This window comes from Erithacus rubecula (assembly GCF_903797595.1).
Source record: "Erithacus rubecula genome assembly, chromosome: 24".
Lineage (NCBI taxonomy): Eukaryota > Metazoa > Chordata > Aves > Passeriformes > Muscicapidae > Erithacus > Erithacus rubecula.
Genome location: NC_136676.1, coordinates 693,174 through 719,658, shown reverse-complemented (window position 1 = coordinate 719,658; position 26,485 = coordinate 693,174). Strand labels below are relative to the sequence as shown.

General features: G+C 49.0%; 1 protein-coding gene across 4 annotated transcripts; it reads right to left on the bottom strand.

Annotated features, from left to right (window-relative positions):
* Positions 1-3,698: 3,698 nt before the first annotated feature.
* Positions 3,699-25,821, bottom strand: DDI2 (DNA damage inducible 1 homolog 2). Of its 4 annotated transcripts, XM_079326437.1 has the most exons (10): positions 25,611-25,821; positions 21,034-21,163; positions 19,824-20,054; positions 17,818-17,944; positions 15,894-16,021; positions 15,240-15,368; positions 14,388-14,491; positions 13,793-13,982; positions 9,901-9,963; positions 3,699-9,816 (listed from the first exon to the last, which is right to left on the bottom strand). In XM_079326437.1, exons 1-9 carry the CDS (start codon positions 25,746-25,748, stop codon positions 9,947-9,949), a joined length of 1,194 nt encoding a protein of 397 aa, XP_079182563.1. In that variant the 5' UTR covers positions 25,749-25,821; the 3' UTR covers positions 3,699-9,816; positions 9,901-9,946. The 4 variants fall into 4 exon arrangements, with proteins under 4 accessions (XP_079182563.1, XP_079182560.1, XP_079182561.1 ...); XM_079326434.1 differs by lacking the exon at positions 9,901-9,963; XM_079326435.1 differs by lacking the exons at positions 3,699-9,816; positions 9,901-9,963 and adding an exon at positions 11,592-11,803.
* Positions 25,822-26,485: the final 664 nt, after the last annotated feature.

Here is a 26,485-nt window from a genome sequence, read left to right as displayed (position 1 = left end):
TTTAAAAAACTGGGAGCAGCACCTGGCAAAAGCCACTTGGTTAGTCAACACTCGAGGTTCCACCAACCGAGCAGGTCCCGCCCAGTCTGAAGGCCTTAATGTGATAGATGGAGATAAAGTCCCAGTGGCCCATGTTAGAGGGTTGCTAGGAAAGACAGTATGGATTCATCCTGCCTCGAGTACAGGCAAACCCATTCGTGGGATTGCCTTTGCTCAAGGACCAGGATGTACTTGGTGGATAATGCAGAAGGATGGAACAACCTGCTGTGTACCTCAGGGAGATCTGACTATAGGATGAAGTATAGACAAATGTTATTGTTGAGTGTTGCCACCATTGTATACTAGATTCTATGAATAGAAAGAAATGTGTAAGTATTGAAGGTTTAAGCAAGTCAGGAAATTTCCATATCGTGTTTAGTGAGTGTGTATCCCAATCGTGTGTCAATGATCACGATGTGGGATAAGGGGTGGAATGTTATGGGCTGATGTTTGGACTGGCTCCTCTCCTTGCTTCCCCCGTGCAGCTGCCGGTCCCTCCCTCGGATGGTTTTATCTAGGCTGGTGTTTTCCGGCTCCCGCTCTCTTGCTGCGCTTCGGTTGTGGGCTGTGTCTTGCTCTCTGCCGTCTGCTCAGCTGTGACCCCCTCCCCTGGCTTCTTTGGCTGTTTTTTCCCTTTTCCCCCAGCTGTTTTGTCTGTGCCCCCGTGTTGGCTTGTCTTGGGTTTGCTTTTGCTTGTCTTGGGCTCGCTTTAGCTTGTCTTGGGCTTGCTTTGGGCCTGCTCCCGGCTGCCCCTCCCCCTCTCTCCCTTCTCCCTGCTCCAGGGATTTGCACCGGCTCCGGAGGACAAGGATCTGGACTTCGGGGGCCGCTGCTGGAGGTCGGCTTGGGAGGCTCTGCCACTCTCCCCGGCGAGGACCGGCTGGGTTCGTCTCATCTGGGTTTGGGTTGGGGGAGTGTTTCTTTTGTATTTTTGTTAATAAAAAGTTTTTTCCATTTTCACCACAAGAACAATTCTTTCTGAGCTCATTGAAGGAAGGAATTGTAAAAAAGAAAAGGGGGGGGGCCCTTTGGAGCTCTTTTTTCCCCAAATTTGTCCTAAACTTGGACACCCAAGTATTTGTTTTATTTGGAGTGAAACAAGTTGGTTATAATCCCTTAAAGCACCCACCACACAATTATGGATTTACACGGAAAATTTCCCGCTCCCAGCATTTAGACAGCTCACATTCTCCTTAGAAAAGCTTGGGAGGATCCATCCCACTCCCACCACATGCTGGGTTGCTTCCCACCCTCTTCCCAAGACATTTTTAACTCTTTGCTCAATATTTGCAGCCCGAAGTTGGCATGGAGAATATGATCCCCAAGGAGAAGAGCCATCAGACACTTGTCACGGATGTGAGGAAGCACGGAGTGAGTCACTGTGGAGAATCACCTCCTGCAGCAAGGTGTGTTACCTGCAAGATACTCCCAAGACACCATCCCATGCAGTGCAGTCATAGGGCACCTCAGTAATGCTGCCAGTGATCCAGGCAGAAATTAAAGAGGCACAAGAAACACTTCAAGAATTGCAGTATGGATTCCAGTAGTCAAAAAAAAAAAAAAAAAAAAAAAGGTATTAGGAAAACCATGGAAGAAATTGCTGGGTTATAAGGATAAGTCAACAGTGAGCCCTGTGAGTACACCTCCATTTCCACTGGCACAAGTACTTTGGTTTTAAACCCCTTCATATTTCCATTTGTTAACAAAGAGACTGGGAACCAGACATTCCTTTGGCAGTGGCTGTTGGGAGGAACTTCAGTCACCAACCACTCACATCCTTGTGTTTGACTCAGTGCTTTACTGACAGCACCTTGTAATTAGCACACTGTGGTTGCTGGAGGTAATTATGTCATAGTGCAGTGGTTACACTTCCAGGGGTCCCAGCAGCCTCAGCATACCCCCAGGGAATGAGGCAGAGCAGATTATCAATGTAAGGTCACAGTGAATCAAAAGCCAGGTGGGCCGGCAGGATTTCCCAAATCTTATTCTGGTGACAAACCTGCCCAAAAAGTGTTTACCTTGGCAAAGCCACACCAGGTGTGTGGGACTGAAGGGCCGGGCAGGGGCTGATGGGAGGCACTGCAGAATTCCTGAGCAATTGCTCAGTCGTGTTCCTTCTGCTGACCATTCCTTGAACTATCCTGAGGCAGGAAATTGCATGAAAGAACACTCACCTCTCTGCATCCCACTCTTGCTCTTGATGCATCCACGTGACTGCTGAAAAAACCTTCAGCTGTTATTGTTAAGCTCCATACCTCTGCGGGAAGTTTTTAGGAGACTCTACTCCTAAAGGCCCACAAGAAATAACCAAGGAAAATACCAACTCAGAGTCTGCATTTATTGCACAGGGCTTGACCCTCTCTTGGCTGTATAAAGGCTGCAGATTTCAGGGTACCAATGCCCCAGTCCATGGAATCCCAGAATGGTTTGGGTTTGAAGGACCTTAAAGCTCATTCCATCCCACCTCCTGCCATGGCAGAGACACCTTCCACTATCCCAGGCTGCTCCAAGCCCCATCCACCTTGGCCTTGGACACTTCCAGGGACCCAGGGGCAGCCACAACCTACCCTTGTTAAACTTTAGGACATCAGGGCAATTCAGACTGGAACAATCCCAAATATGAACACAAATGTGTCATTAATCATATTTTTTATACATTACCAAAATAAAACCATCAAGCAGAACAGACAAGGCCCAAATGCTCAAAATAGTTTTGAACCAGGGCATTCAATCCTTAAATCATCTCCCAGCAGAAGAAATTACAGAAACCCTTTGGTCAATGAGGCTGTAGCAGCCCACACGTCAAACCTTCCCTTTTCCCACCCTTAGTAGGATCAGTTTTGCATGATTAATGACCTCACTTAGCTCAAACAGTGACACCAGCATCACGTGCAGAGCTCTGAACATGTGAGGAAGCCACTGCCCCATTTGTCACAGTCACTGAATCATAACCCATTGTGTTTGTGTTTCCCTCACCTAGCACCAGCACTCACAGCTCTGGTTTGCAGGGATTTCAAATGGCTAAAACTGAGTTCTGTCTCCAGGAAAAATGGAAGTTTTTCTGGATCTGAAAAAGGAGCTGCTCCTCCACTAAATGAAAGCACCTTAGGGTTAGTGACTATGCCCCAAGTTTCAGAGGAGGACTATCCTCTACACCTCCCTTCTAAAGCCTGTTCTACTAAGTGACACTAAGGGAATGGGACTTCATAAATGCTACTTCTATCTAAAAATTCTCATGGGCTTTTCAGGGCTTTAAATGCCAATTTTTTAAGTGTCCCAAGAAATTAGCTTCCAGCTCCAGAAAAATAAAACCATCTGCTAATTGGGCTGGAAATTAGGTATTTAGGTAGGAGACAAGGAGTGTCGCATTCACTTTCCCAGCAGACAGTGCCATGGCCAAGTGCTGTTTTATGTTTACTCTGACACTTTTCCAAGTCCTCCATGAAGGACCAAACAGCCCATCCCCAAAGAAATGGAATAGAGGAATTTCTCAAGTCTGTTCTCCAATCCTCCCAACTGGAATAATTTACCCACAGATTTCTACTCATTATATTCAAAATGTATGTTATGGAAAATCCACTGGCTTTGTGAAAAAAGGGTGAAGGATTTGAGTGCAGAGCTGCCAACCTCAGAAATACAGACAGACTAACCAAGCAACATTATGATAAAGTGTTTATTCATTTATTTAAATATCAAATTTTTTTACACATAATTTGTTGATAAACAGTCCCCAAATATTAAAAAAAATCAAAAAAATAATCAAGTGTGTATTACTTTGGGCAGAACCACATCCCATTGATGACATACCCACTCCTCTCTTCAGCCGCCTGCGAGGCCGCAGTGTGTTCAGCCCACAAGAGTCAATGACACAAAATGCAACCAGCTTTAGGATTCCTGAGTATTGATTCCCTCAAGTTCCCTAAGTGAGTCTGTAAAACTCTGAAGCATCAGTCAAAATGTGACCCAAACCGCTGCGCTTCGGGTCAAGGACTAAGCCTCATCTACACAGTGCAGGAAGAAATCCCTTCAGTGCTTCAGAGGGGAATGATATACATGAAACCAACCTCGCTTCCCAAGCTGACTTCTGAAAGAAGCAGGCAGAAATACCTCTGGATTTCTCCTCTTTGAATTTCTGTTAAGAGTTCTGGGGAGCCATTTGGCAGAAAGTCCAAGTCTGGTGAAGAAATCTCTAGGACCTGCTCCTCCTTTTGTTCATCAATGGCATAGTTTTACAGAAAATGGATCTGAAGTTGAGCATTCAGCAAGTACACTTAAATATTGCTACTTTTGAGAAGAGGAAACAGCAAGAGGGAGAGACAGAAGAAGGGAACATGGAGGACATACAAGGTTAACAGTCCTGGAGACCGAGTGTCTACATAGAAAGTTAAACATACACAGCAAGGAGGCAGAGATTGTCACAGTAACAGCGTAGCTCAGCTCTGTCCTGCAGCAGGTAAACATGCCAGGGATGGTCACCAGGAATATTCCCTCCTCTTATCAGAATTACCCATGCCCAGAAACTTCCAGATGTTGGGATTCCACTAAACATCACCTCTGTGTTCACCTGTGGCCTTGTGAACACAAACACGCAGTCACCAAGAGGCCAAGTGAATTCCTTCAGTATTTTTAAGGAAAAAAGCAAATCTCAGAAACCAGGAGTGGCTCCAGGGCACACACAGAAAGAAGCTCTACAGACCCACGTGGGACCCCACAAGTGCTGGCAGCTTTACAAAGCAGCTTCCAAGGACTGCTTTACTCTCTAGAACTAGACTTCCATGGTGAAGCCCCTTTGTTAAGTGATGTGACATTAAGACACTGCAGCAGTGGTTAATGAGGAGGGGGAAGAGAAAAGAACCAAGTGCCTGATTTTAGGCTGGAATACCTGGCTCCTTGGAAACAGCTGTTGGTGGTACCTTTATCCCATGCTGTAGCCAATAAGCCACAGCACTCCCACTCTGTGGGCCAGGTCAGCACAGGGAGCAGTGAAGGGACTGCCAGAGGCTGAACAGAGAATTGTGTGTGCATGCAGCAGAAACAACACATGTTGAAACAAAGACGACTTTTAGACAGTGTTTGCTAAACACACATTCTATTACATTTTATTTTAACCTTAAATACTCACCACTGCCCAAATTTTATACTAAATCTCGCTCCTAAAAAAATTATTCACTAATTTAGCAGCACATAGCCATTTACTCAAAGCAAGGCTTGGAAATGAAGAGATTTAAATCACCAGGCTTGGACCTACTTGATAAAAGTTTTAGTAATATTTATCAGTTGGGGGTCAAGGTTTGTTTCTAGCAGTTTGGAGTGAGTTACCCACGGAATTCTAGCACTATGGATAAATGCTTCCATACAGCTTTGGCAGAAGGGCGGGATTCAAAACTTACATTTGACAAGGAATAGAAGTGAGCATTGAAGCAGATTGGCTGATGCTCTAAAGCTTTTATAGCATAAATTCTGTATGTGCAGCCAAATCAGCATGGCCGTGAGAGCAGAGCCTGTCACCAGCTTGGTGCAGAGCAGCACCACTTGGGCCAGCTGAGCAACAGCTTCTAAAACAGAGGGAGAGATACAAGGGGCCAACACTGAGTGGCCAACACTGAATAGCCAACACCTGCTGCTCCAAGCAGCTGGCAGTAGATCCACCTGCAGGTGAAGGGTGCACGTTCAGCTCTCTTGCATCCAAGAGAGCCAACCTGCCCCTGGCTCCTGTTACTTTGCTCCCAGGGCCACCTCACCAAGCCCTGCAGTGCCAATCAGGAGCAGATTCAGCCCTCTGAAGTCACTGGGATCTGGGAGCCTCATTGCTGGTGCTTCTGGTGGTGAACCAGATGCAGACAAGAATGGGTCTGATAGATCCTATTTCCTAAGGCTTCTAGAGAGACCTGCTGATGCTGTACTCCTGTACCAGCTCAAGCACTGCCCTTCACAGAGGGGCTTCTGCTGATTTGAGGTGTTCATTGCAAGGAGAATATTAAACCACACCTTCAGTAGGGGTAACTGCCCGGTGAAGATGAGAAAGCTGCAGTCTGGCCTCAGTAACTCATTTTGAGCAGAGCCTCATGTGAGTCATTGGATACTGCTCCAGACAGCCAAGCAATGCTTCCCACATGGAGCAGTGCCTGCTGCTGGCACCACAAGCAGAGGGATGTAAGCCAAACCTGCCTGGGACCTCCAGGTCTGGATGATACTGTCCCAGCTCATGGAGAAGCTCCATTTGACAGCAAAATACCTAAAGCCCTTTATTACTCCGAAGGATCTTCTGGCTGCCCAAGTGTCTGAGGCAAATCTGACACCAGCACTCAATGACAGCACAAACTCCTGTCAGGTGACAGATGAAACCAAATCTGTGTTGTTTTTAAATGCCACCTGCATAAAAACAGCCCAGTACACACAGGAGACCTGCTAAAGCAACAGGGAACACAAACACCAGGACACAGACCTGAGACAACCACAACACCACATGGAAGCCATGAACAAAAACGTGTCTGGTGTTGCTGAGCCATCGCTCCAGCTTTAGCTCAACGTGTCAAGTTCAAGACAAACACTTAACACAAAGCCACTTCTGAGATTTGCAAGTGGGACTAAATCAAAGCTCCTACTTAAAATTTGGTTTCAGCCATGCTTTCCTTTCCCTTCCTCAGCCCTGACAGAGTTTTGGGGCTTTGCAGAACATCACAAAGGAGTTCTTCCCCCTCAAAAAAGCATCTAGAAAGGGCTTCCTACAGCACAGCCTTGATGAAGCCTCACCACTCAGGTGACTCACCTGAGATATCCCAGACAATGGCTGTAAGGAAGAAGCCACATGACTGTGTTTGTTCCATGAGCCCTGCTGGGGAGCCCTCACTCTTGAGGTGTAAGATCAGCACCCCCAGCCATGACATTCCACAGCCAAGAGGCCAATCAACCCCACAGCAAAGCAAATTCTTCCTGCTTCCATTCGCAGCCCTGCTTGGAGCCACTGAGATGAAGTTCATTCCTCCCCAGGCACAGGGAGATTTAGAGCTGTAACACACAGTTGTTTTGTTAAACAAATTCATCATTAAGGTTTAGCCTTAAACTGGTAGAACTTGTTCTTTTTGCATGAGGAAAAACATGATGTGGGCAAGGCTAGAAAAAAAAAGTCAATATTCCTTTTCCCTCCCCCCCCATCCCTACAGTTAATACCATCATATCTCCAAATAAGTTAAAACGTATCTTGTAAGTTTTGGTAGCACCAAATTTTATCCCTTCCCTTCTTCTATCCCCATGTTGTAAACTGGAACACACTGGCCCAAGAGCATCACAGAATATTCTGAGTTGGAAGAGACACACAAGAATTATTGAATCCAACTCTAAATCAAAGCATAAAAGGGTTTGGCAAAAATAAGCATCAGCCTTCCCTCTGCACACACGAAAACCCCCTGCTCCTCTGGCATAGCTTTACACATCCATGAGCATCTACACATCTTCAGGAGCTCCCAGAATAATTTCAACAGCTGGATGTTGGGTTCCAAGGAGCTGCAACAAAACCAGCGTCCACACTGGACTCAGAGTGCACCTCCCCTCCTGTGCACGTGTGGCCAATCCCCATCACAGCCTGCTTTGTTCCAGACAGGGCAGTGAGCGCAGCGGCTGCTGCTTTTTATTCGTAGCATTGGAGAATATTCTAAAATTGTACATTTAAATAAAACCAGTAGTTTTAATCCAGTATGCATGATTAAAAGCTATCCTGTCCACACAATGCAAGGATGTTTTCTTTCTTTTCAAAGCCCAAATGTAATAATTGAAACAGAAAAAATATGTTATTTTGGCTGCAAATAATTTAAAAAATCTGGCTCAACATTCTGCTTGTCCATTGTGGTGTGTAATTGAGATACTCCTGTAGGAGAAAAGATCGCCCAGTCAGCTCCCTCTTTCACAGTTATGTGGGAACAACAATGCTCTTGGCTAGCAAAATAAGAAGAGCAAGATCTGCATTTCCACCTGCTTGTTCCAAGGCCTGGAGAGCTTCCTGTGGAGTAAAACCAGCACTGAGGATCCGGTCAACATCAGCCACAGGGAAAGCAGGGGATGGAGAAGCCCCTGTGGTCAGTCTGGTGGAGGCAGGTGGGGGGCTCAGTGGTGGTACCTCACTCCCACCCACTGGCCACAGACCTTCAGGAGCAGCACTGCCACTTCTCCCAGGTGCTCCTGTGAACAGGCTCTGGGTATCCTGGGGTGCACCTTCACCTGAAGCAGATGTGGAGGAAACAGGTGTGCTTTGCTCCAAAGTTGGACTAGGTGGACTCTGAGAACCTCTTGCCAAAACCTCCCTCTGCTCTGGGCTCTGCTGCTGATCAGGGGTGGCTGCAGAACTCACCACAAACACATTGCTCTTACCTGAACTCTTCTGCCTCTCTAAAGCATCTCCCCCGAGCACAGGCTGCCCAGGATGGATGGGCCCGGTGCTGATGTGCTCTCTGCCAGAATCACAAGGTTGGCTCTCCTCTGCTCCTCCACCCTCAGACCTTGCCTCAGCAAAGGAACAGCTCTGTTCCTGGCTGGCTGGATCCAAGCCTTTCTGCTCACCTTCAGCAAGTCCCTTCTGCTGCACTGCTGGCTCTCTGTGAGCCATTTCCAGCTGTGAGACTTCTTCCGAGGCAAGGACCTTACATTCTCCTTTCCGACTGATAACCAAGAGTTTGTGAAGCTCTTTCAAGGCTGACGCTAGAGGGAAACACGGCTCTTCTGAAGGTCTTCCTGGATCTGTGTCCAGCTGTTGGGTGCTGGAGGGGGAAGAGCTGTCTGCTGCTGAATTAGCCAACTCATGATATTCTGTAGGAATTTCACTAGTGCTTTTAGACTGTAGGACACCACTGGTGGAAAGTGGATGACTCAAGGAGGATGGAGACTTCAGCAACTCCACCTCCATGGAGAAGGCCTCTGAGTTCAGGTTGGATATATGTCTGTTCTCAGTCTGCTGCTTCTGCTGCCTTGCTGAGCTCTGTGCTTCAGCTGCAGCCTGCTCCACTGCATCTATTTCCATGGAGGCTTCCACGTGCACATGACTACAGGAGGCTGACAGTTGGATACTCCCTTTCACATGGGAAAGACCTGCTCTCTCCAGTCCATCTCTCATTTCCATGGGAGGATTTTCTGGCTGTTTGGCTTTTGCCACAGCAGGTTTCTCAACCCCACCAACACAGCAAGGAGGCTCTGGATCAGTTGTCTCCGTTTGCTGCTCAAGATGTTCCTTTTCTGGTTCTTTGCACATCCAATGATCTGTGGGAAGCTCATGTTTTTGCTCCTGCTCTGAAGACAGACAGATATCTTTATCCTGCCTGTGCTTGGCAGCAGTGTCATCCAAATTGACTTTTGTCACTTCCAGAGAATGCTCCTGATCTTGTCCTTTAGCATTACAATCCTTTAAAATGTCAGCACTAAATGTTTCTTTGAGTGTCTTCTGTGAAAGGCAAGCTGGACTGGAGCAGGTTCCGTCTCCGGTGTGTGGGGAACGGTCATTATTTGCCAAGGAAGAGCTATTGGAATGATGCTGTGATACCAGAGGTTGTTCTTGTTCTGGGGTTTTCTGGTGTTCAGGTGAAGAGCTGACAGTTCTAGGATCAATGGGCTCTGCAAGGCTGGATTTGGATGAGCAAATTGAAGCAGGGGCAGAGACAGAACGATCAAGTAACTGATTTGTGGGATTACAGATCTTGGAATTTAGTCCTGAAGACTGGACTGGAGTTTGAAACCCATCAGAAGCTGGTAATGAGGGCATTTCCAGTGAGGTAGTTTCTTTGTCACTATTCTCTATGGAAGACAGAACGAAAGGAGCAGTGAGGACACAGCAGAAGCACTGTGGCAGCACAAACTGGAACAGGTGGCTCTAAATACCTGGTCTGTGGCCCACTCCAGCTGTAGTAAACACACACTACATGCATCAAGGCTTCCGACGTTCTGTTTGGATTAGGAAACAAACACACCAAACTCGTGTTAGCATTCAGAGCACACACCATGCGTGGTTTCAGTCCTGCACAGCTCCCCTCCTGATGGCAGCCAGGCTGCAGGAGCTCCTGCCTCCCAGAAAGATTCTGCTGGCAAATGTGGCCCATCAAGGCAAGAATAACTCTGCCAGAGCACAATTTAAGGGTTGTTCTGTACTGTCTATGCCACAGAGCAGTCTGTGGGTATACTAGATACTTGGTAAACTCTGCACAGTAGATCACATGTGTCTAGTGCCATACTCATCTCTTCTCCCTTTGGCTGGAGATACTCAGGAAACACAGATTGTAGGGGGAAAGAAATCTCCAAAAGAACTGCTGCCCAAGGCTGGGAAGAGCAAAGCCAAGGAGAAGCAGCCAGAAGTCAAGCCCAGCTTGCTGCTTCCTTGTTCTCACAGAGAGCAGATGAATTGCAGATCTCTATCAGAAGCACCAAACACTGGCTGTGGTGATCAGGGGAGATTAAGTGACATTATCTTGCTGACAGTCTGATCTCACTGATGTATCACAGCTCTTGTACTTGTTAAATCACTCACACAACCTTTGCAGGCCCACCTGCCCTGACACCACAGCTCTGTCTGCCCAGGATCACACACCCAGGTTCTGTGCTCTGTGATTTGCTGCCCTTTCCCTTCTCAAACTCAGTGGTCTTAAACACACACCACTGGTTCTGCTGGAGTCTCTTTTTACAGGAGTACTGGGGCACAGCTTGCCATGCCTACACCTCTAACTATGATTTCCTTTAAATTCACCAACACGACAGAAATCTGCCTTTCTGTCCTCAGCCTTGTTCCTTTTATTCTCTGTTAACTAAAACCAGTGCAGTATGTGCTGTGACACCACCCCACTGCTCATCTTTCCTAACGGTGGCAAAGAGCTTTCTCACAGAGGATATGGATGAAAACCAGAGGGGATCCTTTGTTTCTGTGTGGAATAATTACATTCATGCCCTCTGCTCCCAAACCAACCCTTCAGGGAAGAAGGGTTTGACCTGCTGGATTGTTAATAAGGGTCTGATCAGACACATCAGGGATTTGCATTTAGGTAGCAACAGGAGCTAGTTTTCTGCCAAGCACTCCTCTGTGTCCTCCTTCTCCTGGGGTAGCCTAAGGTGCTGAGTCCCAGCCCCACCAGGGATATGGATCCAGCTAAAACCAGGAACAAACTCTTCCTCACTAAGTGCACCATCAGGGATAAATTCCCCTCTGTACCAGGAGCAGCCTGAGCTGTTTGTGGTGGCAGTGACTTGGACTGAGGCTGCCTGGATAAAAAGCTGTGTGTGGGATGAACTGCCTGGCTATGACTCCTCCTTAGCAAAACGGCTCCTGTTTGGCTGCCAGGTTTGTAAATCCTCCATGAGCACAGAGTTCCCCAGTGGTGGGAAATTGGCATAAAAGAGCAGCAAACCCTCAGAGTCAAATAAGGACGTGGAGGTCCTGGATCTCAGTGAAGCCCAGCAGGACTGCACCACCACCTCAGCTGCCTTCCATAGGTGCTGAACCAGCAGCAAGGCAGCTGACAGAAATCATGAGGCTCCCTAAAGTGGGCTTCAGGGGATTAAATAAAGCTCAAGGATAATCTAGGTGCATCCAAAGCAAGCACTTTAATAGCCTCCAGGTGCAGGCAGCCATTTGTGTTGTAGCATCTCCTGGGAGCCAGCAAAAATTCTGGTTATAAAAGAACACACATGTTGTGGGGAGCTGAACTTCTTCGGAGCTGCAGCACATTATCTCTCAGTCCTTCTTCTGTTTTCTGGTTTTTCCTTTCTTGGTTCTCTTCGTACCACCTAGCAGCAACTTCAGTTTTGAAAGAGAGAAAGAGGGAATGTGCTGATATTTTAGGATACAGCCAACAAAAGCCTATGGGCCAGAGGCTGGTACTGTGTCTAGAACTGTCAGGACTGTCACAGTCAATCTAAACAAAGACACATTAGTTTTGTGTCTCGGTGTTCTATGAGCATTTAAGTGAACACACAAAATAAGTACATAAGTAGCTTGGATTTAAGTCATTTCAGGCACTTTTCTATTTAAAAAACTTGTCTAAAATGCTTTTATTGTAAAAACTCACAATTTGGACTGAGGTTTGCTTGTTATTTATTTCTCTTTCAACTATACTATAATATCTGCAAAGCCTCATTCAAAGTGGAAATATATTCCAAAAGATAACCCAGGCCCCATCAGGCTCCAGGTTTTAACAGAAAAAGAACTAATATTTACATCTCCCAGGCTGTGGGAACAGACAAAAGCCCAAGCTCCTGAGCCTGACCTTCAGCGATATCAAAATCCAATCAGGAGGTCAAACCCATGTTTGTGTTTCTCTCTACTGGCTGCAATTCCAGTTAATAAACATTCAAATTTGGCTAAAAAAGTCACACATTTAAACAATTTCTTACTGATTCATTAAAACCAGACCTTCCTTCTGAGGTTTTTTACATTTCTGGAAAACTTATATTCTCAGGATGGAAGAAAATTGGCCAAAGAGAGCAATAAGTGCAGTCCTGTGCTTCCCTTAATGTTATCAACTTCATTATTTGTAACTAACTGCTTACTCTTCGGGTGTTGAACAGTAACTAAGAAGTGTTAAAGAAAAATTTCAGTGCATTTCAACTAGTTAGATATAGATAGATAGTCAGATAGGTAGTTATATATAAATTTTAGTATCTAATGAATATATAAAATAGATGGTTAAATCTTATTTTCTCATTTCAATTTTAAATATGGGCATGTTAGAGTCTTAAAAAATTAGCAAGAAAAATGTTGAAATCAACTTGATCAGCTTAAACCCAATGCAGCAAAGAGTTCTACATGTGTGTAGGAAGCAGAATTTACTGCATTTTTTCAGAGGAAAAATGAGCAGTAAAACTCAAAGGTCTCCAGAGAACTCTTGGATATAAAATGTTATCTTTAAAAGTTTCAGAAAAGGCTTAAGGAATACAATCTTTGGTATTCACAGCTTCTCTGGAACACTAGGGAAAAAATAATGAATTCCCCCTTCAGCTAAAAGCTGAATTAAAGAAGGAGTTGAACAGAAAATTTGAGTTTCAGACTGGTTTTGGCTCATAGCTCAGCTTTCAGCTATTATGGCTGAAAATAAAATCACTAAATTCTGCAGCCACCAAAAGTCTGTGTAGCCATCATATCTGTGCAGTGTTTGGATTCCAGGGATACTGGGAACAAAACTGCAGGAGAGATAAAGTTGTCTTGGCAGGTCACATTTAAGGCTGAGGACATGAATTCACCTTTTGAACCTTAGAGCAACTGCAAGGAGGCAAGTTCCCCTCCAAGGGCATGAGCACCATTCCAGGGGAAAATGCTGAAATAGTGTGAATTCTAAAAATTGTCATGAACTTTTGTCACCACTACAGTTGCTCTATTTTTATGTGGTGCAGCCAACACGAGCAGGGTTTTGGGAGCCTCCCCAAAGCTGTGCTCACATGAAGCTGCAGATGAGCCATGTCCCTGCTGGGCACCACAACGTGATCCTGACCATAGACAACCATTAACCTCCATGCCTTGAAAGCCAGAAAAGCAGAGCGGGTGGGAAGCTGCAGGGAGAGAACAAATTAAACAGCAAACAGCCCCGAGTGCCTTTGTGCAGGTTTTGCAGCCCAGAAAGGAAGAGAGAAGTGCACTCAGAGGCCACATGCAAGAATAAAGTCCCTTGTCTCCACCCTTTACTGGCTGATCCTGCTCCCAGGAGTCAGAAGGGGAACTGCTCACAGACATCCTAACACACAGCAAAAACAACCCCAGGGATTCCTATTTCAGCTGGGCTCCTGCTGGTACCTGCTTCCTCTACAGATTTCTGTATCGCCTCTGCGAGCTCCCGGTCGGCGATGTCCTCGGGCCGCACGTCGTCGCGCCCCGCGCCGTACGCCAGCCGCGCGCACTCGGGCAGCTCGCCCTCGGGCAGGAACGAGGTCTGCGAGCCCGTGGTGCCAATCACCAGCACATTCTTCTTGAGATCAATGGAGCACTGCAAAACAGCACTGGCACATCAGGGGCTGCGGAGAGCCAGGCGGCTCCCAGAGAAGAGCGGAGACACGAGGCCGAGCAATCCTCTCCAATGGGACAGCTCACAGCAGGTAAGGGGGGGCTGGGGTACCAGCTCTAACCAAAGGGCCCTGTCTGACTCAGTTTGTTATAAATCATTCCATTGGAAAGCTCTGAGCATCTTTGATCAGAGCAAAAAGCTCCAGGCAGCAGCTAGACACCCTAGAGCTGTCCATGATGGATGCAGTGTACGTGCTTCAGGCTGGAAGATAATCCACCACCAACTCTCCCCAGGAAAATCATACGAATTCACAGGTGAGGCATTTATGTTGCACTTCTCACTAAACCTGCAAGAGCTAGGTAACTGTTTCAAAAGAGGTTTTGATACCTGATGCCTCTTAAGCATATCCAGTCCTAGGAGCATGTCCATGGGCTGCTCTTCAAGGATGGAGAAGGAGCATGCCAGGAAATCCCCTTCGATCTGCACCTGAGCTGAAACACAAGGAAGAGAAGTTCCCACTACAGCACGACAAATCTGTTTTCTGCTCTTTCACCTCCAGGGAAAGGTCTGGGCAAATCTGAAATCTATCAGCACTCTGATGCACTGTTTTGGTCACATAAAGTCTGGCCCTGTGCAAGCCCCAGGACTGCCAGGTCTGCCATGGTACTAGAATAATTATTTTAAAAGCTGATGTGCCTAAGAACCTCGAGTCCTGCTTCTCTGGCCCTCCAAGCTTGAGCAGCTGCGAACAGTTTAATTAGAGCACAAGTCTAAGCAGCAGCAACAACAAACAGAATTGATTTTTCAGTAATAAGGACAACGTCCTCCATCCAGAAAAGCTCCACAAGAGCACAGAGAGGCTTCTCTTTCCAAAGAAACAGCAAACACTGCACTGTGCTGGAACCCTTCCTGAGTAGCTCACTCTGCCCAGTTGTCTCTCTCAAAACAGGGAAAGTTGTGGTGTTTCACATTCACCTCAGGTTTTGCCCCCAGAGAATGTGTCCTCTACATGTGCAGGACTTGGCACTACCTCACCTCAAAGTGTGACAGTAATTCTATTAAAATACAGCATTAAATGAGACAGAAAACAGAGCTCTGTGCTCAAGACAAACAAACATATTGCAGATGCACTTTGATTTTACTCTGCAGGAGCTCCTAACAACCAAGCTCCTAGCACCAAGATTGCAGGAAATGCAGTCAAATCCCTGCTAAAGCTGCCCCAAAAATGCCAGTACTTACCTAAGTGCACTCTCCCAATGATTTTCTGTGTCCCAACACCCTTAGCAATGCCAGCCCACCGCCGATCCACCAGCCTCATGATGTTGCACCTTTCAGCACAGGCTTGGCTCATGATGGTCATCTGAGCACCTACAAGCAACAGAACTTGTGTCAAATCCTGATGGCTCAGCACAAAGTTATATTTTCTCCTGGAAGAGTTTAAGATCTGGCACTCAGTAGCTGGAAAGCCAATCCACTTGCCCCAGGGCATAAAGTCTTCCTGTGACTCCCACTGTGCTGACCTGGCTACCCACACACAGGTTAGCACTGACCATTACTGCAGGGATGGAACAACCCTAAGAACTTTGCCTTGCAGGATGTGGATGGGAACCACCACATTAAAGGTGTGTGAAATCCTGTTTGCAAAATGAGATAAGACACACACACATGGCAGCGACCTTCCAGTAAAGGAAGTCCCAGAAACTATCCCAGGAGCCCTAATCCAGTGTTCCCAAACTGCTTCTCCCAACAATCTGCTCTGCTCACCCTGGCTGTGCTCAGGGTTCAGTAAAGTGCTCCGAAATCTTGTCATGCAGTGCTTTATTATAGGATTTTTTTGGGAAAACTATTAGGATGTCTACTGTTGCCCTCAGAGGGAGAGTGTGGAGAAAGCACCTGAGTCCACAAAGGCTTTCACAGGGTGTCCATTGACTTTGCAGTTGATGTAGAGCATCACCACCTGCCCAAAGCTCTCGGGTGCCTCTTCCATTGCTATTGTCATGTTCTCTTCAATGTTTTGTTGCCTGAATTTTGGGGAGAAGAGAGAGAAAAATCAAAATTTCTGTCAACCAGACCTTGTAACATCTGTCTGACACACAGACAGAGCTGGAAATTCCACCAGCTGCTGCTCACCTTATAAACATTTAAACCACAGCAAAGGCTGCTTCCTTAGTGAAACACAGACCTGGGAGCTGAAGATTGCTAGGAATGATCTCAGCTTAGTCCAGAGACACTGAGACACTCCCAAGCAGCCACTGCCCCTTCCAACCCCTGCCTAGCTCACATTTCAGCTCCTGACAGCCCTGTGTTGCCAACAGGAACCCACCATCCATGTTAACCTGGAGAACTCAGAGAAAAAACCTGTGGATTCATTAGTCATGCCAAGGGTACATAGAGATGTTGCCAATAGCTACATCACTGGAATCCCACACAGCAGCTGAACATTAAAATCTTCAGGTTTCCCTGGTATCTTTCCTTTTTCAGGCATCAGAAGGGAGGGAGGTGAGCAAAAGGGCAGAAGGAACACCATCATGAGCACCAGCCCTTGGTGCAAATTCAAGCCAACAGAAAAAATGCTCTTCAAGAAATCCCTCACAGCCCCAGATAATCTTGGAAGTGATGGGCATCCATAGTGACTGCATCCAAAACAGCTTTATCTCCCCAAAGAAGGGGAAAAGGCTTAAATTCTGATGCAATTTCATTTTTCACTGAGTAGGGTGTGAAATCTGGGGATGGCTCAACCCAAACAGCTGCAGAACCTTTATCTGTCCCTCATCTAAGAAAGAAGGGAAGCATTCCTGTGCCTCTGAGCAATGTTTCACTATCTACAAATGTCTATTTTCTGCATTGCTGAGTGTTTATCTGGCACCAACATCTTGTCAGTCATAATCTGAGAGCACTGCTACCACCAGTGAATTCTGGTTCTGACCAACAATGGGTCTGCACCAGAAAGACACTGCTATCAGGAAAAAGCCACCAGCCATGAACCAACTCCAGGATTTACCACTCAGCTGAAGAAATCAAGCCTCAGCCCAACACAATTACATCTGGAAGGCAGCAAGAGGGAGTGAGCTGATGAGCAGGATGCATTTCTGCAGAACCTCTCCTCAGTGAATTAGCCAGACACAGAACAATTAGCAAGATGCAAAACCAAATCTAGAGGGCATCTGGGAGAAACAACACCATGTTGCTGTGCAGAGCTCAGCTGGGAGACAGCACCAGCCCAGCTCTTGGGCTCAAAATGCCTCAGGCACCAGACTCACACCTCTTAAGAGGAGATGTGCTTTCCACACATCTCCTTGACAGGTGCTTCAGTCTCAGAAGTAAACCAGTTCAGGCAGCTCCAACACATCACATGCACAGACAACAGTGCTGTCATCTCATATCACACAATCCCAGAATGGTCTGGGTTGGAGAAACCTTAAAGCCCATCCAGTGCCACCCCCTGCCATGGTCAGGGACACCTTCCACTATGCCAGGCTGCTCCAAGCCCTGTCCAACCCAGAATACTTCCAGGATGGGGCTGCCACAACTTCTCTGGGCAACCTGCGCCAGGGCCTCCCCACCCTCACCAGGAGCAACACTCAGTGGTCTCAGCTGGACACATCTCAAGGACAGGGTGCACCTCCACACTCCTGAATCCCAACCTTCCCACGTGCAAAGATGGCCCAGAACATCACCCTGCATACAAATGCCTTGATACAAGGCATGTGTTTAGATTCTGCCTTCTCTGAGGAAAAAACACCACGGGTGGAAGCACACAGCAGTTTTTTCTCTCCAGAGAGGACCCCAAAGCTACAAAACCACTTTAGTTTGTTACCTTATGTCTTCTTCTATCTTGGCCTGTGCCTCGAGATCAAAGGGGTCAGCGGAATAGAGTCGGATCCTCTCCTGCTCGCGCCGCGCTCGGTCCTGCTGCTGCTCCAGCAACACCCTGGTGAATTTCTCTGCAGGAATAAGGAAATAAAGAAATGCTTTTTACTGGAAATTACTCTTGCAAATCAAATTCTGGCACAGAAAACACTACTTTTGATGCCAGCTAAGGAATAGACTCAGCAGCACACAGAAAAAAGCTTCCTCTGATGGCAGCATGGATGGACCTCAGAAGATCAGTGGCAAACTTGGCAACCTGCCGAGACGAAAAGCAACAGAGCTTAATCTCCTCATGTCCCTACCCAAGCACTGCACAATCAAACTCAATTTCCTGGCACATACATTTTTATAGGGAAAAAAAACCCCCACCAAAACTAAAGGCTAGCGACAAGACTTCCTTCGAAGTTTCAAGGAACATGGCAAAAATAGAGATTACAATCCCCAAAGCTGATTGCCTACCACTGGAACCAGGAGACAGCCAGGTCTAAATGCCCATTTTAACACCACAGTTTTTAGATTCCCACTTTCCAGATGGCCTCTGGCCACTTTTCACACTTGAATAGGATCATGTATATCCCCAAAAGGACTTGGCAGTCCGTGCAGGTCTGCACACAGGGGAGGTCTGGGTTTGCTTACAGAGATGCCGTTCCTAGGAAGCAGCTCTGGCTCGTTATGTGCTCAGGGAGGTGTTGGGTATATTTGACTGTCGGATTTTTGAAATCAGGCTTCTGTACAGCAGGTGCCTTCATCCAGCACAGCCACAGGGCACGGATCTATGCAGATATTTGGGAACCCGAGCTGGAGCTGAGCTGTAGAGCTGGATCAGTGCCCAAACACTGCCAGTAGCAGCAGTGCAGCACAACAAGGGCAAAAGCAGCCCAAACCACTTCCTCCTGACAGTCCAATGCAGCAATTTGGAAATGCACATGTGGGTCAAAGCTTGATGTGCACAGACCAGGCAGAACAGCAGAGAAGCCAGTTCTGGCTGTCTTGGGCTTAACCTCTGGTTTCCTGTGCTAAAAGCAGCACCCCTGCTTAAAGTGATGGGAAAAACTCCCAGCAAGATCCATGAAAAAGCCTGAGAGTGCAAAGAATGTAGCTTCAGCTCTGGATATAACTAAAGACAGAGTTAAAACAGGTTGACAATATCCATGGAAGTTCCTCTCTGGTTTCCTCTAACAGAAAGAAATCACTCAGATAACCCTGAGAGTGGATAAAGTCTCCTGCTAGAAGCAACTTCTCTTCATTTATTTCTCTGCACTCAATAGCACCTGTTTCCCAACTAAACATCCTGCAGAGGTTCAGAAGCTCATCTGCTGCTACCCCAAACTCCTGTTTTTTCACACCTAAAGGACACCAGAGTTCAAACCTCCCACCACAGGAAGAACAACGGACCAACATCAGCTGCAGAGGAAGTGAAGGACAAGGTTTCAACTGTGCCCAAAACACACAGATGCTTCCAACATTAACAGAAACTTACGCATTTATGACTATTTCTATTGAGAAAGTTCCTAAAAGCCACCATGCCCTTGTTCTTTTTCTCCTCTCCCTTTCTGCAGTTCATTTCCAGAGCACATGATCACTATGGACAGGGCTGAGTTTGGAGTGTGTTGCTCTGTTGAGTCTCAGTAGGATTTGGGATGCAGCAAACACACCACCTTTATTGAAAATGTGCAGTAAGGAGTGCTTGGTGTAAAACCAGGAGCTGAGTCACTTGTGTTCACAGACATCCAAATTATCTGTGCTTCTGATATTTCTGAGTAGGAGATATTAAAGAGGATATTAAAGATGTCAGGCAGGAGAAATGTACCCAGAAACTAGGAACTCTTCCTTGAGTGCTCCCAGCTGGCACCTTTTATCTGCACCACCAAGGAGCCTGCAGCACACCCCGGGGCAAGCCGGAGCTGCCTCGATGGGAGGAGCTGACCCCGCCCAGCCTCCAGCCCAGCTCACCGAGGTCCCCGCTCAGCAAGGCCTCGGCCAGGGGCGGGTTTCGCTCCTTCAGCAGGGACAGCTCGTGGGGGTTGGCGAGCAGCATCTCCCGCAGCAGCGCCGGGTTGTCCAGGCCCTGAGGGAACGAGGGCGCGTCTGGAGGCGACGGGCGCGGCCGCTGCGCCGGGGGCTGGTGCTGCTGCGTGGATGTCCCGGGAACGGCGATGCTGCTGAAATCTATCCTGGGCAGACCTGAAAGGAAGAGCACAGGAGTCACTGCTTCTGTCGGTTGCAGTTCTGTTGGAAAAACCACGGGAAGGATGAGCTGCCCTCGATGCTGCTCGACAGCAGATTCTGTGAGCAGCAGCTCGTGTCAGAAGTGCAGCCACGTCCCTGGGTTACTGGGTTAGCAACGCTGGTGCATTTATGTAACTGGTCTGGTCTGCCTGCCCCATTTTTAATCCCCTGAAATGCACTTGCTGACTAGCTATTCCCAGCTTCATAAATGTGACTCCCTCATGGAGGGACTGCAGGGCTAAAACCAGTGGCTCTGAGGCACCTCAGAGTCTCTTGGGTTAAAAAAAAGCAGGGGAAAAAAAACGTAGTAACGTTCCTGCAGACCTGCATTGCAGGTACCCATCCTCCAGCTGAGGCAGGATGAGGACCTCAGCAATGCTTCCACACCCTTCTCAGCCTGTGGCACCTTTTCTAGGGATTTGCTAGAAGTGGCTGTGGAAGGCAGGACAGAGGTGCAGGGCTGTGCTCAGGTACTCCTGGAGAAGCCTTTGGCACATACATACGATTAAACCACTGGGTTTGGCAAGATGTGGCTTCTCAGGCAATCTGCCACAGGAGAGATTCGGGACACACATCCATAGAGGCTGTTCCTGGGTCTGAGCCACTCACACCTGTGCCACCGCATTGAGTGGAAAGGGAACCAGTGACTGTAGGAAAACTCACACACCTTTCCCAGGCCTGTTCTGAACCAGTCACCTGCTCACTGCCCCCACACTTCCCCAAAGGAACAGTAAAATGGTATTGGCTTCCTCAGAATAAAACACCGAATAGGAAGCTCTCTGGGTGGTTTACATGCCCTCCCTGACTCACCCCAGCCTCCCCCCTCCCTTAGCACTTTGCTCAGAAGGTGCTAAAGGGCACGGACAGAGGTGGTGCTGGGTAGGTGTTGATGCATCTCTGCAGGCTCGGGCAGTGCTGGCAGAGCCCTTCTCACCTGGGAAGCGCAGGGAAGGCCGTGGCTCCACCGTGTCCTTCTGGCGCAGGATCACCACATCCCCATCCTTCAAGCCATAGGACGCCAAGGACCTGTTGTTGTCGGTCAGCGGCCGCTCTGCATAAACAATCTGTGCCAGGACAGCCAGCAGAGAAAAAGTTGGGAAAAAAAAAAAAAAGGCAAGATGTTATTTTGTTAGAGAGGAAAGAAAAAAAAGTTCCAGTCAACGCTCTTGATTAATCTGAAGCTTCAGAAAGGAAGGCGTGATGTCCTCACAGGCCTCAAGTGCCTCAGGCACTGCAGGGCCTCAACACGTTCATGGCTGGACAACACAGGATTGGTCTTGCTGAAATCCAGCTGTGGTTTGACAACTGGCACCACAGAGAAGGGCTGTTGCTCTCCCCTGATCAGAGGCCAAGATCATTAGAGGGAAGCAAGTCTTGACCGGGACTGTCTGTCCACATTCCCAAACTCCAAACTCCATGATTACACAAGCCACAGACAGTTTCTGCAGCATTCCCTGCCCCAAGTCATCACCCACTGACCCTGGATCAACTGCAGACATCCCAGCAGCACTGGTTAAGGTAGATCCAGCGATGATCCAGCCCAACATCCATCACTCTGCCTCTTCCCACAACACAGCTACCCAGAATAACCAGTTTTACAAGGACCTCAATCATTAGGTCAGTGCTTTCCAGTTCACTCCAGTGATGCAACTCTCCAGACTCAGGGAACTCAAAGGCTCTGCTCCTGAGACTGCCATCAGCCCATGCAGGGAATTAACTTCTTGTGACTACAAAACACATATATCACATCTGTTTCTGTTTTGATAACCTGGTTTAACAAGGGGTCCCTGAACATTGGACCTGTAATACATACAGATGCCCTATGTTGTGGGAAAGCCCAAAATGTAACATAAAGCTGGAACAGAATCTCCCAGAAACGGTATCTGGCACCAGGAAGGTTTCTATGCTGTCACTGGAGCACAGCGACACCAGGCAGATCAGCCCAGCCACCTCCTGCCCTGGCAGCAGCCCAGAGTATGGAGAACTTGGCCTAAACCCCTCAGGCACATGATCAAATTTCACAAACACCACCTTGTTTAGCCAAACCACATCTCTTTGGGGCTGGAAAAGGCCAGTTCAGCAACAACACATTTTCCACAGGTCGGGACTGGCTCAGCCATGTGGGAGAAGCTTTCACAGTACTGACGTGGATGGGCTGTGGCTCTGCCTGATGCTATCACAGGGAGCAGATCCAATAAGATCCCAAAAAACAATCACTACTTGTCTTAAGGTCCAGTTGACACTACAGACTTTCACTGCTTCACTCCAGCAACTCCAACATCTTACACATCTCCCTGCAGCACTCTGCAGTGGAGACCCATCAGCAGCAGCAGCACAAGGCAGGACAAGGCAGGAGGAACACAAATGATCAGAACTTTGTGGGGCAGCAATCAGAGAATTGGAGAAACACACACAGTGGAACCAGGCACGAGATTCCTGCCTCCTCCTCACCACCACAGAAAGCAGCCTCAGCATTGCCTCACACACCAGGTCCCTCCCAGGGCCCATGTGCAGATTTGAAAGTGAGTGGCCTCTACCCCACATGACACCAGCAGCACCATCAAGGTCAGAGCCCAGAACAGCCTCTCATGTTACTGGCCTGAGTCAGTGCCACAGCAGCAGCAGCAGCAGCCAGTGTGTTATAAATCCCAGCCACACACCCAAATCTGAAATGGCAGATTCCTTGTGCAGGCACTCTGGAAGAGACAAGTTAATCAGTTTAAGTGAGGCTTTACCTCTGTCATCTTGCTGGGATTGGATTTATGAGCGTTGGGCCTTACATCCCAGACAATGAATTAAGCGCCTGGCACTCGCACCAGATCCATTAGCAGCACAGATTAATCCACTCCTGACCCATTCTGCTCCACTCTTAAAACAAACTGATTGGATTTTGCTGCCTTTTGATTGTCTGGTTCATGGCAGTTCTGCTGGCTGGCAGGCACCAGACATCAGCTCTTCTGGAGGTGACTCAGACAGGGATGCAGGCACTGATGGATTCACTGTGCATGATGCCAGAGGGTAGAACCTTCCCATGGACAGGGAACCCCAGCCAAGATTGCCAGATACCACTTGCAGTCATCAATCAAGCCAAATCCTGGGCCCATCAAATATTCCTGAGCATGGCACAGATGGAGGGCACAGAGAGAAAATAAAGGAAGGGAAGGAATGAAGAGTGTGGCTCTGCTGAGAGCCTCCTGTCTCCTCTCCCAGAAAGCCATGGCCTTGGTGTGTGGAAGAGACTGGAAAGTCAGATTATTGCCCAGCTCCTCTTATCACCACAGCCACCAGCAGTGCCTCTGTTATCTCACCGACCTCTGCCCACAGCCATCCCTCTGGCACCTCACAGCTCCTGCCCCACCCCAAACTGCAGCACCCCAATTCACTGCCCAAACCAGCAGAGAACAAGGCTGGGATTAACCCTCCTCCACACACTGAGTGGTTTACTCCACCCTGCATCACCCTTACAATGAAATTCATCCTCTCTAGTGCCAACACAGCACCTTCAATGCAACACTCACCTTGGCTGAGGAAAAAGGGCAGAAAACAGCCAAGTCTGGTAAATGTAAACTGGCCTATTTGTGATTTAACAATATAAAATCCTTTCACTCAAGAAGCTGCTTCACTGATAACTTGTACCTTTATAACTTTCTCACGTAATCCTTGAGGCTGGCAAAGCCCTCCAAGATTATCAGGTGCAATGGCCACCCTGTCCCCAGCCCAGAGCTCCGAGGTTCTGCAGCTCAAGTCAGCCTTGCACACCTCCAGGGATGGGGACTTCAAACTTCCCTGACAGCCCCTGCCAAGGCCTGATCACACTTTCCATGGGGAAATTCCTCCTGGTGTCCAACTTGTTCTCCCCATTGAAGGTCCTCAAAACACCTCACAAACACCAGGCAGAAAGAGGAGGGAGAGGAGCAGGAAATAACTGCCTGGAAAACACAACACGACGAGGCACAGGATGATGCACGAGTGGCAGATGGATAAGCAGAAGGAAGGCAGAGGTGGCTACAAAAGCGCAGCACTGCTCCCCTCGCCTGGGGCTGGCAGCACCCAATCCCCACACAGGTCAGCTGGAAAAACTCAAACAAGGGAACTCCTGACAAAAAATACATGCAGAGGTGAGCCCTCATTATTCTAAACCAGGCCCAGAGCTGCAGGTCACCATGACACAAGGGACAAAGGTAACAGTGAGGAGTTTATGCTCCAGTTCATGCCTGGAGAGGACAAAGCCACCACAGAGTTCCCCCCACAGGGGTTGTCCCCAGACCTGGGAGCTCACTGGTGGCTGTGACACAGCCACGGGAGGGTTGCTAGAGCACAGAACCTTTGTGTGAGATGGGTTCTCCCTTTCCACGTGCTCAAAATCAAGAGCTTTTTTCCTAAAACAGAACCTGTGCTCTACCTGGATTTTCTACCCCTGCTCTGAGACTGTTCCTCTCTCATCACCAACCTCCCATTCCAAAATACAAGGCTCTCCCAAGGCAGAGGGAAAGCCAAACGCCAGGAACCTGCTGGGTGAGGGACACCACAGCTTCAGGGCTGCCCCTGCAGCAGCTCTTCCAGTGCTGACTAATCCTGGCTTGGCTGGAAAAACACTTTGTTAATTTAGACTGGGAAAAGGCTCGGGAAGCAAAAGCCACCACCGCAAAACTCCACAAACTCTGCCAGGCACGGCCGGCGCCGAGAAAAGGAGCCGACACAGCCCTGCCCAGGACAAACGAGGAGGAACGGCCAAAAACGCGGGACTGAACCCAAAACATGAGCCAAGCCCAGACAGATGGCCCAGAGCCGCCCCCACACACAGCCTCCCCCATGTTCTGGCACACGACTGAGCCCTGAATCCGGGCTGGAGGGGGATATTTGCTGGGAAAACCACACCGATGTGCCTCTTCGGTCACCACACCTGTGCAGAAAAAAGGGAGGAAAAGATTGAATGTGCCCTTTCCGCCCCAGACCGGGCAGGGGCTTGATGGGATAAATAAACCCTTTCTCGAACATTTCAGCCCCGTTTCCTGCGGTTTGAGGAGCCACGGGCCACCACCTTCCCCGCGCTCCGACTCCTGTTCCCCTCGCTCCAATTCCTCGTTTAAGCATCAGAATCCTCCGAAACCTCAACACAAAAACCAAAACAAATCCACAATATTTTCTCCCTTTAAGCTGCGCGGCAGGGGGGAACCGAGTCATTCCCGGAGGGACCACAGGTCACCAGGGTCTCGGAGCCCTCTCCCGAGTGGAGTTTTAGGGAAAAGCGAGGTGTTTCTCCTGAAACCCGAGAGGCCCGCGAGAGGAGGGACCGGGAGGGATCCACCACCCCAAATAACCCCAAACTCCGGAGGGCCGGGGCGGATCCCCGGATCCGACCCCGCGGGGCGTGGAGGATACGGCCGCTCCCAGCCCAGGAGACCCCGATCTAGCGGGAGAAGGCGGCACGGCCGCTCCCAGCCCGGGCGACCCGGCCCGGGAACACCGGCCGGGCCCTCCCCGGCGCTCGGGGCGGGGGCAGGCCCTGACCTGGCTCTCGGCCGCAGGGATGCCGGACTCCAGCTCGCAAAGGGCGCGGAAGTTCTGCAGCTCGAAGTCGGCGTCCACCTGCAGGTTGAAGGTGATCTCGGAGCGGTCGCGGCGCAGGCAGAACACGGTGAGCAGCATGGCCGCCCCCGCCCGGACCCAGACCCGGACCCGCCGCCGCCGCCGTCGTCAAGCGCCGCCGTCGCAAAGCGCCCGCCCCGCTGGTCAGGTGCCCACGTCAATCGGGACCGTCCGGCCAATCAGAGAGCGCCGGACGGGAGGCCCCGCCCCCTCCACTCCTGTACGTGGGCGGAGCCGAAGGCGCCCGGGTGTCACCGCCGGTGCCCGTGTCCCCAGTGCGCCTCTGGGTCCCCGCGCGCCACGGTGTCCCCAGGGCGCCTCTGGGGTCCCTGTGCCGCCAAGGCATCCCTGTGCCCCTAGGCGTCACTGGTCACCGACGATCCCCGTGTCACCGGCGGCCCAGGTGTCCCCAGATGTAGTACGGCAGTTCCTGTCCCCAGTGATCCCTGTGCCCCTGGTGGTCCCTGCACACCACCTGCTGCCCCCCCTAAGCCCCATCATCTTCATCCTTTTATTCACTGGCACCTCTGACCCGTCAGTCCCAATGCAATTTCTCCACCTTCCATCCCAAAACAGCCCAGGTGCACCCCAAAAGCCACTCATTCCATCTCACACTTCGGCCCCCCACTTCAGCTCCTCCACCCCAGTTTTCTTGGGATCACATCTTCCAGCTGTTTTTTCTCCCCATGATCCCTCAGTGTGCATTAGGGGGTTATCCCTGGTCCTTGCAGAGCCTTTGGTGTGCTCCTCAACTCAGCTGTTTGCATTATGGAGCACAGGGGGGGGTTTTACATGCC

Excerpts from the sequence above, each read along its gene's own strand:
- DDI2 (XM_079326434.1), bottom strand. The coding sequence starts at position 25,748 with ATGCTGCTCACCGTGTTCTGCCTGCGCCGCGACCGCTCCGAGATCACC. Across the intron at positions 21,164-25,610 it reads TCCCTGCGGCCGAGAGCCAG|ATTGTTTATGCAGAGCGGCC; the intron begins GTCAGGGCCTGC and ends GTCCTGGCACAG. Across the intron at positions 15,369-15,893 it reads GAAAGCCTTTGTGGACTCAG|GTGCTCAGATGACCATCATG; the intron begins GTGCTTTCTCCA and ends TGTTGCTTGTAG.